Below are 18,180 nucleotides of genomic sequence, written 5' to 3'. Positions count from 1 at the left end.
GAAACCATGCCTAGAAAATGACATTAAGATAGTGAACAATTAGGTCAAATTCGAGTAATGTGCACTGCCACTGTACTAAAATGACCAAATGAATAGTATTTGTTCATTTGGCTATAACTTGGTGTAAGAAGATCCAAATGACCTGAATTTCATACCAATGGAAAGCTGAGACATAGCACTATAACTTTTATGAAGAACACAAACCCAAATTTTGACCATAACCCATCCAAAAAGTGAGCTGCAGTCAGCATACCAAAACTACTAGAACCAAGAAAGTGCCCAAAATTTTGGGTTTGAACTAATCCAACCAGCCTTAGAAAAATGACCATATCTTAGGCTACAAAACTCCAAATGGAGTCATTTGAAAAGGGAATTAAAGATAAGACAATAAGGAACAACTTTGATAAAGGACACTTAGCCAAATTCTCATAGTAATAAGACCAATGGAATAGTGCAAAATAGGGGACCAAAACTGAAAAATTAAAAATTCTCTTAGGAGACTTAGAATTTTAAATGGCAACCAAAGCCAACAACTTAGGCAATAAAAATGTGGTATGTGGGTGTAATTAGAATTCACCTATCTACTAAGCATGACAAAGTTAATATTTTGACTTGAATAGTGAAGGAGTGGAAGCATGAAAATTATTAGATTAGAACATTGAATTCAAAAATTTTCTTCTAGGGTCTCATACATCATGCAATATTCATTATGTACCTAATTGATTTCAATGTTCAATTGCATATTAACAAACTTTTAATATGTATTAGGATCTACATTTGCTATTTAAGATTTTTGAATTAAAAAATTAATTCATTAGAACCCTAGATTAATACAAGAACATGTGCACTAACCTTTTGATGTACTGTAGATGTGATTGGTACATTTGGGAAGCACCTAGGACCCCAAATGTTATCTCTCAAGTTTTTCCACACCAAGATCACCAATGACAGCCCCTTGAACAGCTTCTCAAGCCTTGCCAACTAATTAGAAATTAGAGATTTGCCTTTAGAGAGGTTGTAGATGTATATAGGAGACTAGAAACAATTTCTAGCAATTTTAATTCAAGAGAATATGGGCAATTCTCTTTGAATTGATGAGAGAAGAAGAAGAAGAGAGGAGAGGAACTTCATGGGTGGCAGCACCTTTGAGAAAAATCAGAATGTTAATTTGTTCTTTTATTCTTTCCCTTTTATAATTAGGTCATTCACTTAAAACCCTTAACACATGTCATCTTTTGATTGCATCTTAATTTTAATTGACCTAATCACATTAAGCCAAGTGTCAAAGCTAGGTTTAATCTTGACTATGATCATCTTGCATGATAGGAAGACAAATGACAAACCATGATGCCATGTGTCGCCATCTCATGGTGCCACATGTCACCCTTTGAAATGACCAAATTACCCTTGTATTGTAATTTTGAGTTCTCAACCTAAAATAATTATTTTTCCTCTTCTAATTAATTTATATCAAATATAAATTAATTAATTAATCTCTATTAATTAATTTCTCATAATTAAATTCATATTTAAACACTTTAAATATAAATTTAACTTATACTATACATCCAATAACCTAGATTTGGTTTCAAGTCATGCTAGGGACTTTGCAATCTTATTGCAAACTAAACCTATTTAATTAATCAATTAAATCACATTTAACTTGGTGATTACTTGTGTATGTGTATGACTCACTAGGCTCATCACTAATTGGCAATGAGATATGACATCAACTCTTAATATCATCAGAACTTTTACTTACCATAAATGATTTCTCTAAATCATTTTAGGCACCTCATAGACCATGGTTAACACCAAGCATAGCATACCATGGCCACCCAATTAGTAATAAGGAATACCTTAAATGAACCTATAATCATATGTTACCATGTACTAGAATCTCTCTGTTACAAAATCCCAATTTGAGCTAGAGTCATGGTTTATGTCAAACTCCATTTGCTATGAATATTATATTCTCTTTTAATTCCAGTTCTTGATTAAAAAGATTTTCTTATCAGAAACTCTTTTCTGATTAAATCTGTCTGTCCTAGCCAGGAACTTGAAACATCAAGAACAATTAAATGAACATAGGATTTTATCTCTATTTACTTAGGGTAACAGATTTCATCTTGATCAACACCTATCTCTATATATAACTGGTAGGAGCTAACAAATGCCCATATACCCATACACAGTACAAGTACGAAAGCAGTATCAAACTCAGACCACCTATATACAAGATAACCGTGCTATCTCAGGTCTAAAGATTATATGCACTGATATGATTTATGACAATGCATTGACAAGAGTAAACTCCACGTGCTTGTCATAAGTGTCACTGGTTCGGCCTACTTATCATGCATAAGTGCCTATCATGTTTGAGACTCACCATTCCATCTTATTTACATCTCATATAAATAACTTGGGAACAAACATTATTACAATCTTTCTAGATAAGTTATGTCCTGTGTGAAGTATCCTCGATTGTGAACCAATTTATGATACTTTGTACTAGAAATACTGTCACTCATCTTCTTAACAACTTAAAAATAGAATTTCTAACAAAATATCAATGGACCTTTTCTATTACACATAAATATATTATATAAATGGAAAAGTGAAATTGCCTTTTACTAATAAAATTTGTACTAGATACATACTAAATGATATGCTGTAGGGCATACTACTAACAATCTCCCACTAGCACTAGAGCCATTCATTACAGTATCTCAGACTCATCTTCTCAAGATGTCGGTCTAACTGAGCTTGTGACATAGCCTTAGTGAATGGATCAATTGGATTTTCAGCTGATGCTATTTTTTGTATGGCTATATTGCCTTGCCCAACTATCTCTCTGATAATGTGGTAGAGCCTTTCAATGTGTTTGGATTTCTGGTGAGATCGGGGTTCCTTATATCCAAACAACCTCTTTTGCAGCATCTGATGTAGCAATATACTCAGCCTCTGTTGTGGAATCGTGATGTGATTTTTTGGAACTCTTCCAGCTAACTGCACCTCCATTATAAATGAACACAAACCCAGAGGTAGACTTTCTATCATCGATATCTGAATGGAAATCAAAATTAGTATAACCATCCAATTGAAAGTCACCACCTCCATAAATCAAGAATAAATCCTTAGTTCTTCTGAAGTACTTAAGGATATTCTTGACAGCTATCCAATGTTTCAAACCTGGATTGGATTGAAACCTGCTAGTCAAACTAACAGCATATGCGATATCTGACGTAGTACACAACATTGCATATATTAAACTTCCAATAGCCGAAGCATATAGAATCCTAGCTATTTTATCTCTATAGATGCGAATCCTAAGAATATAGGTTGCCTCCCCTAAGTTTTTCATGGAGAATATATTTGACAACCATACCTTTACACCTATCAACATATCTATGTTATTACCTATCAATAGAATATCATCGACATATAAGACAAGGAAACTGACAGCACTATCACTAACCTTCTTATATACACATGGCTCATCCTCATTTTTTATAAAACCAAATGGCTTCATGAAAATGGATGTTCCAACTCCTCAAAGCTTGTTTCAACCCATAAATAGATCACTTTAACTTGCATACTTTGGAACCATCTTGGGATTCAAAACCCCTAGATTGTTCCATGAAAATGTTTTCTTCAATGTATCCATTGAGAAAAGCTATTTTGACATCCATCTATCAAATCTCATAATCATAGTATGTAGCTATTGCTAATAGAATCCTACTTGATTTAAGCATGGCAACAAGTCAGAAAGTCTCCTCATAATTGATTCCTTGCCTTTGGCGAAACCCGTTCGCTATTATCCTTGCTTTATAGGTCTCTACCTTTCTATCAGAACCGATTTTCTTCTTGAAAACCCATTTATTCCCTATAGGTACAATACCTTCAGGTGGGTCAATAAGATCCCAAACTTGATTCTTATACATGGAATCAATTTCGGATTTCATAGCTTCAATCCATTTTGAAGAGTCTATATCTGATATAGCTTCTTCATAAGTAAGTGGTCATCTTCATGATCTACTTCTTCATGAGTAAACAACTCTTGTTCTTCTTCATGAAGAAAACCATATCTCACTGGTGGGTGAGATATCCTGGATGATCTACGAGGAATAGCTGTAGATATTTCATCAATAGATGTAGGTTGATTAGATGGATTTATATCCATCTAATTTGTTGGTTGGTCAAAATTCTCCAATTCTAACTCTATTTGCTTCCTTTGCCTCCTTCTTGAATGAATTGTTGTTCAAGAAATGTGGTATCTCTACTTACCACAACCTTTTGTGATGTAGGCAAATAAAAATAATATCCAAAACTCTCTTTTGGGAATCCAACAAATCGACCCTTTTCTTATCTGGTTTCCAATTTATCAGTGTTCAGCTTTTTGATATAAGCTGGACAACTCTAAATCTTAACATGCTTAAGACTCGGTTTTCTTCCATGTCATATCTCATAAGGTGTGGAAGATACTAATTTTGATAGAATCCTATTCAGAATATGCAAAGCTGATTCTAATGCAAATCCCCAAAAGGAGATTGGCATATCAGTATAGCTCATCATACTATGTACCATATCTAATAAAGTACGATTTCTCGATTCAGATACACCATTCAGCTATGGCATTCCTGGAGGAGTTAGCTGGGAAACAATGCCATGCTCTTTCAAGTATTCATCAAATTCAGTAGTCAAGTATTTACCTCCATGATCTGATCAATGAGCTTTAATACTTTTTCCTGTTTGATTTTCTACTTCAGATTTAAATTCTTTGAACTTTTCAAAGGATTCATGTTTGTATTTCATCAAATACAAATACCCAAACCTTGATTTATCATCAGTAAAGGTAATAAAGTAATGAAAACCGCCTCTAGCCATTTCTTTAAATGGACCACATACATCACTATGTATTAGCTCCAAAATATTTTCAGCTCTTAGTCTTTGTCCAACAAAGGGTGATCTAGTCATTTTGCCTTGAAGGCAGGATTCACAAGTTGGAGTAGGTCCAGAACCCAATGAGGATAAAATCCCCATTTTCTCCAGTTTTGCAATCCTATCTTCTACAACATGACCTAATCTTAAGTGCCAAATATATTTTGAACTTGAGTTGATTTTCACCATGGCATTGCATTCTTTTAGATTACTTATATTCATTTTGTGTTTGTCATTATTATCCAAATAATAAAGACCATCATGCATATAACCCGAGCCAACATATTTATTTTCAAAATAAATATTACAAATATCATTTGTGAACTGAAATTCATAGCCATTTCTAGTAAAACTACATATAGAAATGATGTTCTTAAAAGCATCAGGTACATATAAAATATTATTCAAAGATAAAACATGTCCAGACATGTAAAAAGATTTAGATCCTATGGCTAAAGCTTCAACAGTTGAGCCATCGCCAATCTGGAGTCTAACATCTCGAGTATGCAAGTCGCCATCGCTTTGCTAGTTCTTGCATATCATAAGAAATGTGAGAACTGGCACCAGTATCTAAAACCCAAGCTGTAAATGAACTATGAGCATCATCAGCATCTAAATAATAAGATATAGACATACCTTCTGAATGTGTATCCTTCTTGTTCTTCAGAGAAGCAAGATACTCTGGGCAATTCCTTTTCCAATGCCCATCCTTCTGGCAATGGAAACACTTTCCTTTGCCTCCAACAGCTTTGGTCTTCCCTTTCTGTTTAGCTATCTTCTTGGAAGGACCAAGAATTTGAGGTTTCTTTTTCTTATTGCCCTTCTTCTTATTGGACTTTCCAGCAGAAGAAGATGCAATCAAAGCTACCTCTTTTCCTTTATTGCTCGGCATATTCTTTTAAGTAAACCAACCAAGGTGTATTCCTGCTTAGTCATATGGAAATTTGTCACAAAATTCCCAAATGACTCAGGTAGGGACTAAAGGATCAAATCCGTCTACAGTTGGAAATCTATGTTAAAGTCAAGATGTTCCAGCTGCTCAATAAGCTGAATCATCTTGTGGACATGATCCCCAATATTCTATCCCTCAGATATCCTCATGCGGAATAACTGTCTAGATATCTCATACCTAGCATTCCTGTTGTGCTCACCATACAACTCTTACAGGTGAAGGAGGATCTCACTTGCATATTGCATATTTTCATGTTGCTTCTGTAACTCATTACTCATAGAAGCAAGCATGTAATACTTGGCTCTCATATCATGCTCCTTCCACTTGTCCAAAGTTTCATGTTCCTCTTGAGTGGCCTCTAGAGGTAAGGGACTAGGAACCTTTGAGTCTAGAACATATCCTATATGTTCAAGGTTCAGGACAAGTTTCAAATTTCTTAGCCAATCAGAAAGATTACGTCCTATCAACTTATTATGATCAAGTATGCTCGCAAGGATATTGGATGGTGGTGGTTGTTGTGTGCTCATTTTTATCAGAAAATTAACTGCAAAAAATAACCAGATTAATTAGTAAATATATCATGTAATTAATCAAAATGATTATGGTCTTTTAATCAAATTGGTCCTCCCACTAACTTAGCGAATCCTACACTTCTAAAATATGAAACGGAAATCCTAGTTGGATGGATTTCTAGTAGGTGATTGAATTCTTATAGTCTTATTAATCATCCTCAGGCACATCCATTATTGGAATTACAATAAACTATAAGTGAGCAACTCCTTGCCCATCACATCTCATGTGAGGTTCAATCATTTATCTAGCCCCTAATACTCAAAATCTCATGCACATCCATTATTGACTTATCTTGCATTAGTTAAGTTGATCCCATTGAGCCAGTAAACATGTAAATAATTTTAATGTCTTCAGGCACATCCATTATTGGCCACCAAACCATTTACATATTTATAACAGCTCATGCTTAACAATTATTCTTAAGAAAATCTCTTAAATTAATTGCATCATATGCAAGTATTTAAAATTTCTTAAAATAATTGCCTCAACGGAGGGCCCATGATATAATTACCTTAATTATACCATTTCCAACTTAATTATTTGTTTGGAAGATTTTGTGGTCGGCTTAATTACTATTATGGTCTCACTTTGCACATTATCCAATTAGCATGCATATATCATATACTTGCATACATTCCCGTACATCTCATGCATTCATGGATAAACATATAAATATGGTATGATCATGGACTTTTTAAGGAATTCAATTCTGAGCCACTAAGAATTGAATCAGGGCATTCCTAGGTGTATTTCATTCATTCATATTACAAGAGTTACTGAAGGAGTACATAATCAATAATTGATCTTGAATTCCTCCCACTGGTCCCACCAATGCTCTTGACCTCCTTGATCTTCTTGCAATCCATTACATTGTAATCCTTGGCATACCAAGGCGAATTTACAAGAACATGGACTTCAAAGTCCTCAAATAAATGAAATTACAATCCAAAAATATTACAACCTTTATAATACATGCCACCAAAATAAAATTAATTATTTTACAACCCAAAGAAAAATAAAAGAAATAAATTCAATCAAATTGGTCTTTTATTGTCCATGATCATCCATCATGCATATTACCATTTAACAATTAAATAAAACATACATACTAAAATTAAATTGAATATCTCATATTCAATTAAAAAATTCATATTTGAATCTCATTCAACCAAATTTAAAAATTCATATTTGAATCTCAATCAAATAAATTTAAAAATTCAGATTTGAATCTCATTCAAACAAATTTAAAAATTCATATTTGAATCAAAATTTAATTATGTGATTAAAACTCTTAATTGAATATTTTAATTAGTAGTGGGATGGGCCTTAGATCATACAACAATTGCTCATTCAAAGCCCATATACCTTGCGTACCATTGTGGTGCTAAAACCATGCACACCATGGAGTACAAACATGATACCGCCACACTATTCTATGCAACCAGTAATGAATCAATCAATTTTTGATCAAAACACACAATTAAATCAGATATTAAGCAATCTAAATGGCAAATATAGTGGCTCTGATACCAATTGAAAGAGCGGAAGCATAAAAATTATTAGATTAGAACATTGAATTCAAAAATTTTCTTCTAGGGTCTCATGCATCATGCAATATTCATTATGTACCTAATTGATTTCAATGTTCAATTGCATATTAAAACACTTTTAATATGTATTAGGATCTACATTTTCCATTTAATATTTTTGAATTAAAAAATTAATTCATTAGAACCCTAGATTAATACAAGAACATGTGCACTAACCTTTTGATGTACTGTAGATGTGATTGGTACCTTTGGGAAGCACCGAGGACTCCAAATATTGTCTCTCTAGTTTTTCCACACCAAGATCACCAATGACAGCCCCTTGAACAGCTTCTCAAGCCTTGCCAACTAATTAGAAATTAGAGATTTGCCTTTAGAGAGGTTGTAGATGTATATAGGAGACTAGAAACAATTTCTAGCAATTTTAATTCAAGAGAATATGGGCAATTCTCTTTGAATTGATGAGAGAAGAAGAAGAAGAGAGGAGAGGAGCTTCATGGGTGGTGGCACCTTTGAGAAAAAATCAGAATGTTAATTTGTTCTTTCATTCTTTCCCTTTTATAATTAGGTCATTCACTTAAAACCCTTACCACATGTCATCTTCTGATTGCATCTTAATTTTAATTGACCTAATCACATTAAGCCAAGTGCCAAAGCTAGGTTTAATCTTGACTTTGATTATCTTGCATGATAGGAAGACAAATGACAAACCATGATGCCATGTGTCACCATCTCATGGTGCCACATGTCACCCTTTGAAATGACCAAATTACCCTTGTATTGTAATTTTGAGTTCTCAACCCAAAATAATTATTTCTCCTCTTCTAATCAATTTATATCAAATATAAATTAATTAATTAATCTCTATTAATTAATTTCTCATTCATATTTAAACACTTTAAATATAAATTTAACTTATACTATACATCCAATAACCTAGATTTGGTTTCAAGTCATGCTAGGGACTTTGCAATCTTATTGCAAATCAAACCTATTTAATTAATCAATTAAACTCTTTAATTAATTAATTAAATCACATTTAACTTGGTGATTACTTGTGTATGTGTGTGACTCACTAGGCTCATTACTAATTGGCAATGAGATATGACATCAACTCTTAATATCATCAGAACTTTTTCTTACCATAAATGATTTCTCTAAATCATTTTAGGTACCTCATAGACCATGGTTAACACCTAGCATAGCATGCCATGGCCACCCAATCAGTAATAAGGAATACCTTAAATGAACCTATAATCATATGTTACCATGTACTAGAATCTCTCTGTTATAAAATCTCAATTCGAGCTGGAGTAATGGTTTATGTCAAACTCCATTTGCTATGAATATTATGTTCTCTTTTAATTTTAGTTCTTGATTAAAAAGATTTTTTTATCAGAAACTCTTTTCTGATTAAATCTGTCTATCCTGGCCAAGAACTTGAAACATCAAGAACATTTAAATGAACATAGGATTGTATCCCTATTTACTTAGGATAACAGATTCCATCTTAATCAACACCTATCTCCTTATATAATTGGTAAGAGCGAACACATGCCCATATACCCATTCACAGTACAAGTATGAAAGCAGAATCAAACTTAGACCACCTATATACAAGATAACTTTGCTATCTCAGGTCTAAAGATTATATGCACTGATATGATTTATGATAATGCATTGACAAGAGTAAACTCTACGTGCTTGTCATAAGTGTCACTGGTTCGGCCTACTTATCATGCATAAATGCCTATCATGTTTGTTATATGGCATGAGACTCACCATTCTATCTTATTTACATCTCATATAAATAACTTGGGAACAAATATGATTACAATCTTTCTGGATAAGTCATGTCATGTGTGAAGTATCCTCAATAGTGAACCAATTTATGATACTTTATGCTAGAAATACTGTCACTCATATTCTTAATAATTTAAGAATAGAATTTCTAACAAAATATCAATGGACCTTTTCTATTACACATAAATACATTATGTAAACGGAAAAGTGAAATTGCCTTTTATTAATAAAATATGTACTCGATACATACTAAATGATATCCTAGGGCATTCTACTAACAAATAGTATCATGAATAGTAACCCCAAAATACAAAGTTTAGAGAATACCATTTTAAGCCTATGTACGGATACAATTAAATAAATATATAATAAATTGTTGGAATTAGTATGAGTTATGATATTGAAACACTGTAATTTACGTGTTTCAGTTGAAAAAGACTTGAGAAAAGATAAGGAATATTGAGTCAAGGCCTAGAGGCGACTCAAATCAGGTTTGTGCAGAATAAACCTTATTTAAGCATTTTCTCATTGAAAATTTGATTTAGTATGCATTATGAAATTTTTGTGTTAATTATGAGTTTAAGAACTTCAGTGTTGCCACTTTATGAATGAAAATGTGACTTTGAAAATTGATTGGATTTTGCATGCAATATTTGAATAAATTGCTTTAAATTGATTTCTGATTCACACTTAGCATGACAATACCATATTATTCCTTCTCCATTTATTGGGTTAAGATCTATTATTTTCCTCCCTCTCTGGCTTACCAGTTGAGGTCGAGATCGAATGAGTACTCATTAGCTAGCTAACCACCTCCCTCATTGATTTCGATTAGTGAGGTTGTAGATTGCTTTGCCGTGGTGTACAACACGGCATTGATCGAAAATTTTATGTCATGACTTAAGTTGTGTATGAATTGGCAATACAGTGTTTATGAAATTATTTGACAAAATTGTATTATTAATATGATTTGAAAATGTTAAAATGAGATTGTGAAATGATTGAATTATGATTTGTCCATAAATGTTTTATTTACAATATTTTAAATTTTTATTATGCACCACTAAGTAAATTTTACTCAGTGATAGCTTATTTTGCTGTCGAAAATAAGTGCAAGGAGAAAGCAGCAGAGTGAGCTACTATTGAGAGAACTATATTGATCTTTTGTATGGGTATTTATTTATACCCTTGTAGTTATTTTGATGTAAATCTCGTAGCATTAGATGTATTAATATAAAATTGAGCAGTTGTATAGTAAACTTGTAATAATATTATTTTTGAAATTTCTATCTGTAAATTTAACTTGTGAATGTAAATTAACTATTTTAAATGCAATGTTGATGAGCTTATTTAATTGTTTTGAAAATATAGTGAATTGAGAATTTTGAATTGCATTTGTGTTGATTGGGTTGATTATGTGGATTTAAGTTGCATTGGAGGTTGAGATTGGTAAAGTGATTTATTGGAAGTGCTTTTTACAGGTTTTAAATTTTGGTTTTTCTCAATTACAGACGACACTCTGCCGAAATTTTTATAAATTTTGTGGAAAAATAAAAGTTATCAAAACTTTTACCTAGTCTTTAAAATGAAATTAAAAGTTTTTAATATCGGTTAAAAGTGCTCACCACCTTCAAAAGAGATAAAATTGTTATAAAATCTCTTATGGTGTATTTAATGAGTTATCGGTCGGCAAAGTTTGATAATTCATTAAGTATACTACGAGATCATGTTATGCATTACGAAGGAGTAAGGTGTGACATATCAATTATGGTAGTCTACAATCAAATTAAGTTATTAGCTGGAATAGTGCCTCCTTTTGCATGCAATTGACGAACTGAAGGACAAAAGTTGAGGGTTTGTATTTTAGGCAGCAACAACTCCCATGCAGCTGGGTTATCAACTCTCTCACAACTAGGTTTTCAGCTCTCTCGCAGCAACAAGATTAATTGTAAAACTAAGAAATTTTAGATGGAGAGACTAGTTAATAGATAAAATAAAAGGTTAGAGACTAATTGATATAACTATCAAAATTCAAAGATTAAGCAGTGAATAAAGGAGAAAACTTAGTTATCCTACAATTCACTCAATAATTTAATATTATGTAAATAATAAAAAATTTATTATTTTGTTTCTCTATTTTAATAAAACTAACTACTTGATCATTCTATTTTAAAAAATATAATAATTAGTTTTTGTATTTTCGTTTCATTTACCTTTCAATGCCCCAATTACTTTAGGAGTTAATTTGAATTTCATTCTATTATTGTAATTTGAAAAACACAACTATTTAATCTCTTTGTATAAAAAAGTAGGAATGTGAGGACCAGAATCAAAATCTGATTTTTTGTTCTTTCAAGTTTTGGAACTAAAATAGGAATCAAATTTTAGTTTGGTTTCAATTCGGTTCTATGTGCTTTCGGTTTAAATTTAGTTCAAAGTGCTTTCCATTTCAATTATGTTCTAGTTTCGGTTCTGATTTTTTTGTTTAGTTTTGATTCTGATTAAGTTCACTTTTCGGTTGCTAAACTCAAATTTGTTGCATTATTGCTTTCCTTTGAAAGAATTAAAAATTATACATTTCTAATATCAAAATATCAATAAAAATAATAGCACTAATACTAAGATAACAATACTGATATAAAATAAAATATCAATAAAATAATATAAACATAATAACTTATTTAAAAGAAATACTAAAATCAAACTAATAATTTTTACATAAAAATAAAAATAAAACATCACACCAAATATTCATAAAAAATATAATATTTCCATTCAATTATAAAATAACAACTAATTAACAAGCATAATATGAGTTAGGGTTAGTATAACCTAAGCCAAAAGCACACAATTAGGTAGTTTTGGGCTTCAAAGAAATTTTTTATCATATTTTCATTTAACTTTTTAAAATTAAAATTTTATTGGACAACATAAAACTTTTACTGGTTTAAATTTTGATTCCCAAAAGTATTAAAAATACATTTAATTTTAATTTAGTAGATGTTATTTATAAAAATTTTATATATTATAATTAAAACTATTTTAAATTAAAAATAAGATAATTAAATATTATTTCGGTCTATGCTATTTGCTATTATTACAAACTTTATAAATTATTTTATTCTAATCATACCACTGGTATTTTGAGCAAACCACAATTCAATTCCTTGAAATAATACATTCATAAATTAATTCACTTTATACACTTCACACACACAAGCGCTTATATATGTTCAATTAAATAATTTTTAATTAGAAAGTTATTACATAATTAGAAAGGGATTTAATATATTAAAAAATAATATAAGCATATATATATATATATATATATAATTTTAGTTATATATAATATATATAATTTTATTATATAATATATTTAAAAATATAAAAAAATATATATAAAGTTAAATTTTCGATTTAGTTTTGGTTTAACTTGGATTTAATTTGATTTTTATTTCAATTTTCGATGGAAAGCACAACTAGTTCTGATAGTACTTTGAAATATCCCGATAGAACTTGTACTTCAGCAAAACAAACTACACAATAACGCAGGAAAGCGTAGGAGGAAGTCATCATCTTGAGAATTTGCCTATGTCCTCCACTTCTTCTTATCTTCCTATCCCTCCCTCCACACCCTCTCGTCACACTGACCTTTCCTCCAACTACCACCACCGTAAAGCCTCTCGCTTTACTGTCTCACCATCATCGAATCCCACTATCAGTGCCCCTACAATCCGCTCTCGACTTAGCTGGCTCTGTCAAGAGGGGCAACCCCGTCTTGCTCGCCAACTATTCGACGCAATCCCTCGCCCAACTACTGTTCTTTGGAACACGATCATTATTGGCTTCATTTGCAACAACATGCCAGTGGAAGCCCTTTTATTCTTCTCCCAACTTAGAAATACTTCTCCTCAAACCAAATCTGATCCCTATACATACTCTTCTACTCTTAAAGCCTGCGCAGAAACTGGAAATTTAATGATAGGTAAAGCCATTCATTGCCATATTATTCGTTGTTTATCATACCCGAGCAGAATTGTGTGTAATTCTCTTTTAAATATGTATTCTACATGTTTGAGTAGCATGTACTACTTGAATGATTTTGATTTCTCCAATTATGATTTAGTATGTAATGTTTTTAAGACAATGCCTAAGAGAGATGTGATTGGTTGTAATACTATGGTTTCTTGGTATGTGAAGACGGAGAGATATATAGAAGCGATTAGATAATTTAGGATAATGATGAAAATGGGGATTAAACCAAGTCCAGTAAGTTTTGTCAATGTTTTTCCTGCTCTCTCGAGCATTGGCCACTACAAGAATGCAAATATTCTTCATGGGATGCTTCTTAAATTAGGTAGTGAATATGTAAATGACTTGTTTGTTGTGAGTTCAGCAATATCAATGTATGCTGAGCTTGGTTTCCTTGATCTTGCTAGGAAGGTTTTTGACCTTTGTTTGGAGAAGAATACAGAAGTTTGGAACACTATGATTTGTAGTTATGTACAGAATGATTACTTCTTCCAAGGAATTAATCTATTTCTTCGGGCTATAGAAACTGAACAGACTGTTCTTGATGATGTAACCTTTCTCTCAGTTATAACAGCAGTTTCACAGTTGCAGCGTTTGGACTTGTGTCAACAGCTGCATGCCTTTGTAATTAAGAATCTAACAGTACTACCAGTGAGGATACTGAATGCAATCATTTTCATGTATTCGAGGTGCAATTCTGTCTGTACATCATTCAAAGTTTTTTTGAAGATGCCAGAAAGAAATGCTGTCTCATGGAATACCATGATTTCTGGTTTCATACAGAATGGAATGGATGATGAAGGGTTGATGCTTGTGTATGAGATGCAGAAGCAAGAATATACAGTTGATTCTGTGACAGTAACTTGTCTGCTCTCTGCAGCATCTAATCTTAGAAACCAAGAGATTGGAAAGCAGATTCATGCATATCTTGTTAGGAAAGGCATAAAATTTGATGGAATGGACGGCTATCTTATAGACATGTATGCTAAATCAGGTTTGATTAGGACGTCACAGCGCCTTTTTGAGAAGAACTATATTAGAAATAGAGATCAAGCCACATGGAATGCAATGATTGCTGGGTACGTACAGAATGGGTTGATTGAAGAAGCTTTTGTTACCTTTTCACAAATGCTAGAGCAAAATGTAAGGCCTAATGCTGTGACCTTAGCATCCATTATCCCAGCTTGTAACCCATTGGGAATTATAGATTCCGGAAAGCAGCTCCATGGAGTCTCCATTCGTTTTTTATTGGACCATAATATCTTTGTAAGAACTGCCCTTGTTGACATGTACTCTAAATCAGGCGCAATTAATTATGCTGAAAGTGTTTTTACCAGATCTTCTGAGAAAAATTCTGTCACATGCGCGGCAATGATATTGGGTTACGGCCAACATGGGATGGGGGAGAGAGCTCTCTCTTTGTTTCACTCAATGCAGAAATCTGGTATTGAGCCTGATGCAGTTACTTTTGTTGTGGTCTTGTCAGCTTGCAGTTATGCTGGTTTGGTTGATGAAGGTCTTCAGATATTTGAGTCAATGAAGAGAGAATTTAAGATTCAGCCTTCAATTCAGCATTATTGTTGTGTTGCAGACATGTTAGGAAGAGTTGGGAAAGTGATTGAAGCCTATGAGTTTGTTAAACAACTGGGCGAAGAAGGGAATGTAATGGAAATTTGGGGATCACTTCTTGGAGCTTGTAGACTTCATGGACCCATTGAACTGGGAGAGGTTATTGCCAATAAGTTACTTCAAATGGGCTCAGTAGACAGCATGGCAGGCTATAAAGTTTTGCTCTCCAATATGTATGCTGAAGAAGCAAACTGGGAAAGTGTTGATAAATTGAGAAAAGAGATGAGGGAAAAGGGTCTGCAAAAGGAAGTTGGCTGTAGTTGGATTGGTATCGGAGGTCATGTAATCCATTTTATGTCTAAAGATAAGGATCACCCTCAATGTGATGAAATATATGAAATGTTGGAAAGATTGGCATTGGAGCTGAAAGATACTGATCGTAATCCTTCTCCTGGGTATGTGTTTGACATGTTTTTTTGTTAGGTGGTATTATTACTGGACAATTAACAATTGGAAAAACAAATACAGGTAACTGGTGGCAAATGCGCTGCTATAACTTTTCGGGTTTCTTTTTCGGGTTTCTTTTTATAGTACAAAAGAACATCACTATTATCTGAAATCAGGGAATGCTTGCAAAAGTGATGATTTGCAAACACGTATTAGCAGATTATTATTGGGTGCTTTCCATGTCTCTTATTTTAATGGTCTACAGTGTTCAGTTCAGCTATAGCAACAAGAAAGATTAGGTAAAGTAAGCTATTTGAAGCAACCTTAAAAAAGTTTCTTGTGCATTTCTTTGGCTCAGTCTACAAAACTCTTGCATTATTGCCTTTTATTCAAGAAATGAAGTTATACGAACTTTTGGTCTTGCAAAATACAACTAGCATTGAGTAGCAGGGGCCTTTCATTTACCTGCTACATAAACATGCGGATTTTATGCATGGTTTTGTGTTTTCGTGGTTGGGTAAATGTTACTATAGTCATTGTCCTACTATTTATGAGTCCATTTCGAGGAAAGAATGTCTGGATTAATTTTTGTCAATTGTACTGCTGTTCTTTTCACCCAAGTTATAGGAATTTTTTTTTTTTAATTTGTTTTTCTCAGTCAAGAAAAGAGTGAGATTTTAGTTAATATTTAACTATCCCTTGTGCATATGTTTGTATGTCTTTTATTGGTGAGAGGAAGATTTATAATCTTCAATATTTTTTTTATCTCTTCCTTTTAATATATTCCTTCATTCAAAATTTTGGCTGTGACAGGAGCAAATGTTCAACTCTGCCTATGGGAGCTTAGCAAAACAGAGTCGGTCCTAGGCCTGGAAAAAGGAGAAGAGTTGTGGTAGGTTGAGGCCAGCGTAAAAATCAGTCAATTCTCATGTTATGGATCCTTTTGATATAAACTGGGACAAATGTTGTATGGCTGTTACTGAGGCAAAAACATCATGTAGCATCTCTGGCCCTGTCTCTATCCAGGAGCAAAAGCTTCTAAAATGTTCTTGTTACTCCACAGCATAAAATTGTGTGCAACAAACTTTGAAGTCTCTCATCAGGGTACTCAGCAAAAAATCTGTGTCATCCCCTGCATTCCTGGCCCATTGTGCATCTACATGATATTTCCTTAAGATAGAAGGTATGAAAACTCCGGAAAGAGGATGTCTGGGCAAGAGTAATCCTGATCCTGCAGGTGCTACTCTTATTATTCCTTTATCTTTCCATAAGTAATTGCTTGCTTTCTTTTCATTATGTAATAGATTACATCAGGTGAAATTTCATTCTTTCTTAACATTATTAGTTCTTTTTCTTTTTTGCATCAATTACATTTGGTGGAAGTAAAATGTTACTTTAATGTTTTTCCACATAATGCGCTTTGGGCTCATGTTCAAATTCAGTTCTGTTTTGCAAACTTTTAAGATGAGTTTGTGCCTTCAGTTCTTGACAAAAATTTCACACTAGTCCCAAGTGACTGAATTTTGTCAAGTTGTAATCTATTTTACATTTAGGTTTTGACTCGGATATTAATTTTGCAGTTGCATTGATAACTCTGGAAATTGTGGCCATGGAGGAATGTTTGATGCACTGGCCAAGCTTTTTTTAGGTATTCCTATGCATATCAATGGGGATATGAATATGGGGGCCTTCTTATTGGTGATTTTCATCTTATAAGAAATAATGGTCAGCTTTTGTGTTCTTTTCCTGCAAATTACTCCTTCATTGCACAAAGTTTTTTTTTCGATATGCTATTATTTGGTTTTACACTGCAACTGAATGTGGAGAGACAGATAGGCATGTACACAGAAAACAATTTGATTCTCAGTAATACAAAAATTTATTGTTCTGTTCAGAGTAGTGTACTAGTATGACATGCAAATATAAACTCTGGATCTATTAGACAAATCACTACAGTGTGTAGATGTTTTCATCATCATTGTCTAGCTAATGAAAAATTTAGGTAAAACTAGAGATAGCAAATGAGTCAAGTTGGGTGGGTTCTAGTAACCTCGGGCCTTGTCTTTTTGGGTGGGTTTAGGTTGGGTCATCATTGGTTGCGGACTGGTTTAGTTTACCCATCGGGTCAATATAGTCAAAAGAATTATGGTCAATTTGTAGGTTGCAGGTCCTTTCAAGTCAAAATGTTTTTTCTTTTGAAAAGAAATAATTTTAATATTTTAATTTTAGGGTCAAAGTTTAGATTGATTGAGTCAACCAAATGGGTAAGCTTTGGGTTGGGTCATATGAGTCTACGATTGATCTTCCATTTTGCTG

General features: G+C 32.8%; 1 protein-coding gene across 1 annotated transcript; it reads left to right on the top strand.

Annotated features, from left to right (window-relative positions):
• Positions 1-14,064: 14,064 nt before the first annotated feature.
• LOC131178394 (pentatricopeptide repeat-containing protein At3g22150, chloroplastic-like) lies at positions 14,065-17,305 on the top strand. Its single transcript, XM_058143353.1, has 2 exons — positions 14,065-15,872; positions 16,678-17,305. Exons 1-2 carry the CDS (start codon positions 14,065-14,067, stop codon positions 16,709-16,711), a joined length of 1,842 nt encoding a protein of 613 aa, XP_057999336.1. The 3' UTR covers positions 16,712-17,305.
• Positions 17,306-18,180: the final 875 nt, after the last annotated feature.

Source organism: Hevea brasiliensis, chromosome 3 (genome assembly GCF_030052815.1).
Source record: "Hevea brasiliensis isolate MT/VB/25A 57/8 chromosome 3, ASM3005281v1, whole genome shotgun sequence".
NCBI lineage: Eukaryota > Viridiplantae > Streptophyta > Magnoliopsida > Malpighiales > Euphorbiaceae > Hevea > Hevea brasiliensis.
The sequence above is the reverse complement of the archived record's forward strand: the minus strand, read 5'-3'. Positions and strand labels throughout refer to the sequence as shown.

Excerpts from the sequence above, each read along its gene's own strand:
- LOC131178394 (XM_058143353.1), top strand. The coding sequence starts at position 14,065 with ATGGGGATTAAACCAAGTCCAGTAAGTTTTGTCAATGTTTTTCCTGCT. Across the intron at positions 15,873-16,677 it reads GATCGTAATCCTTCTCCTGG|GAGCAAATGTTCAACTCTGC; the intron begins GTATGTGTTTGA and ends TGGCTGTGACAG.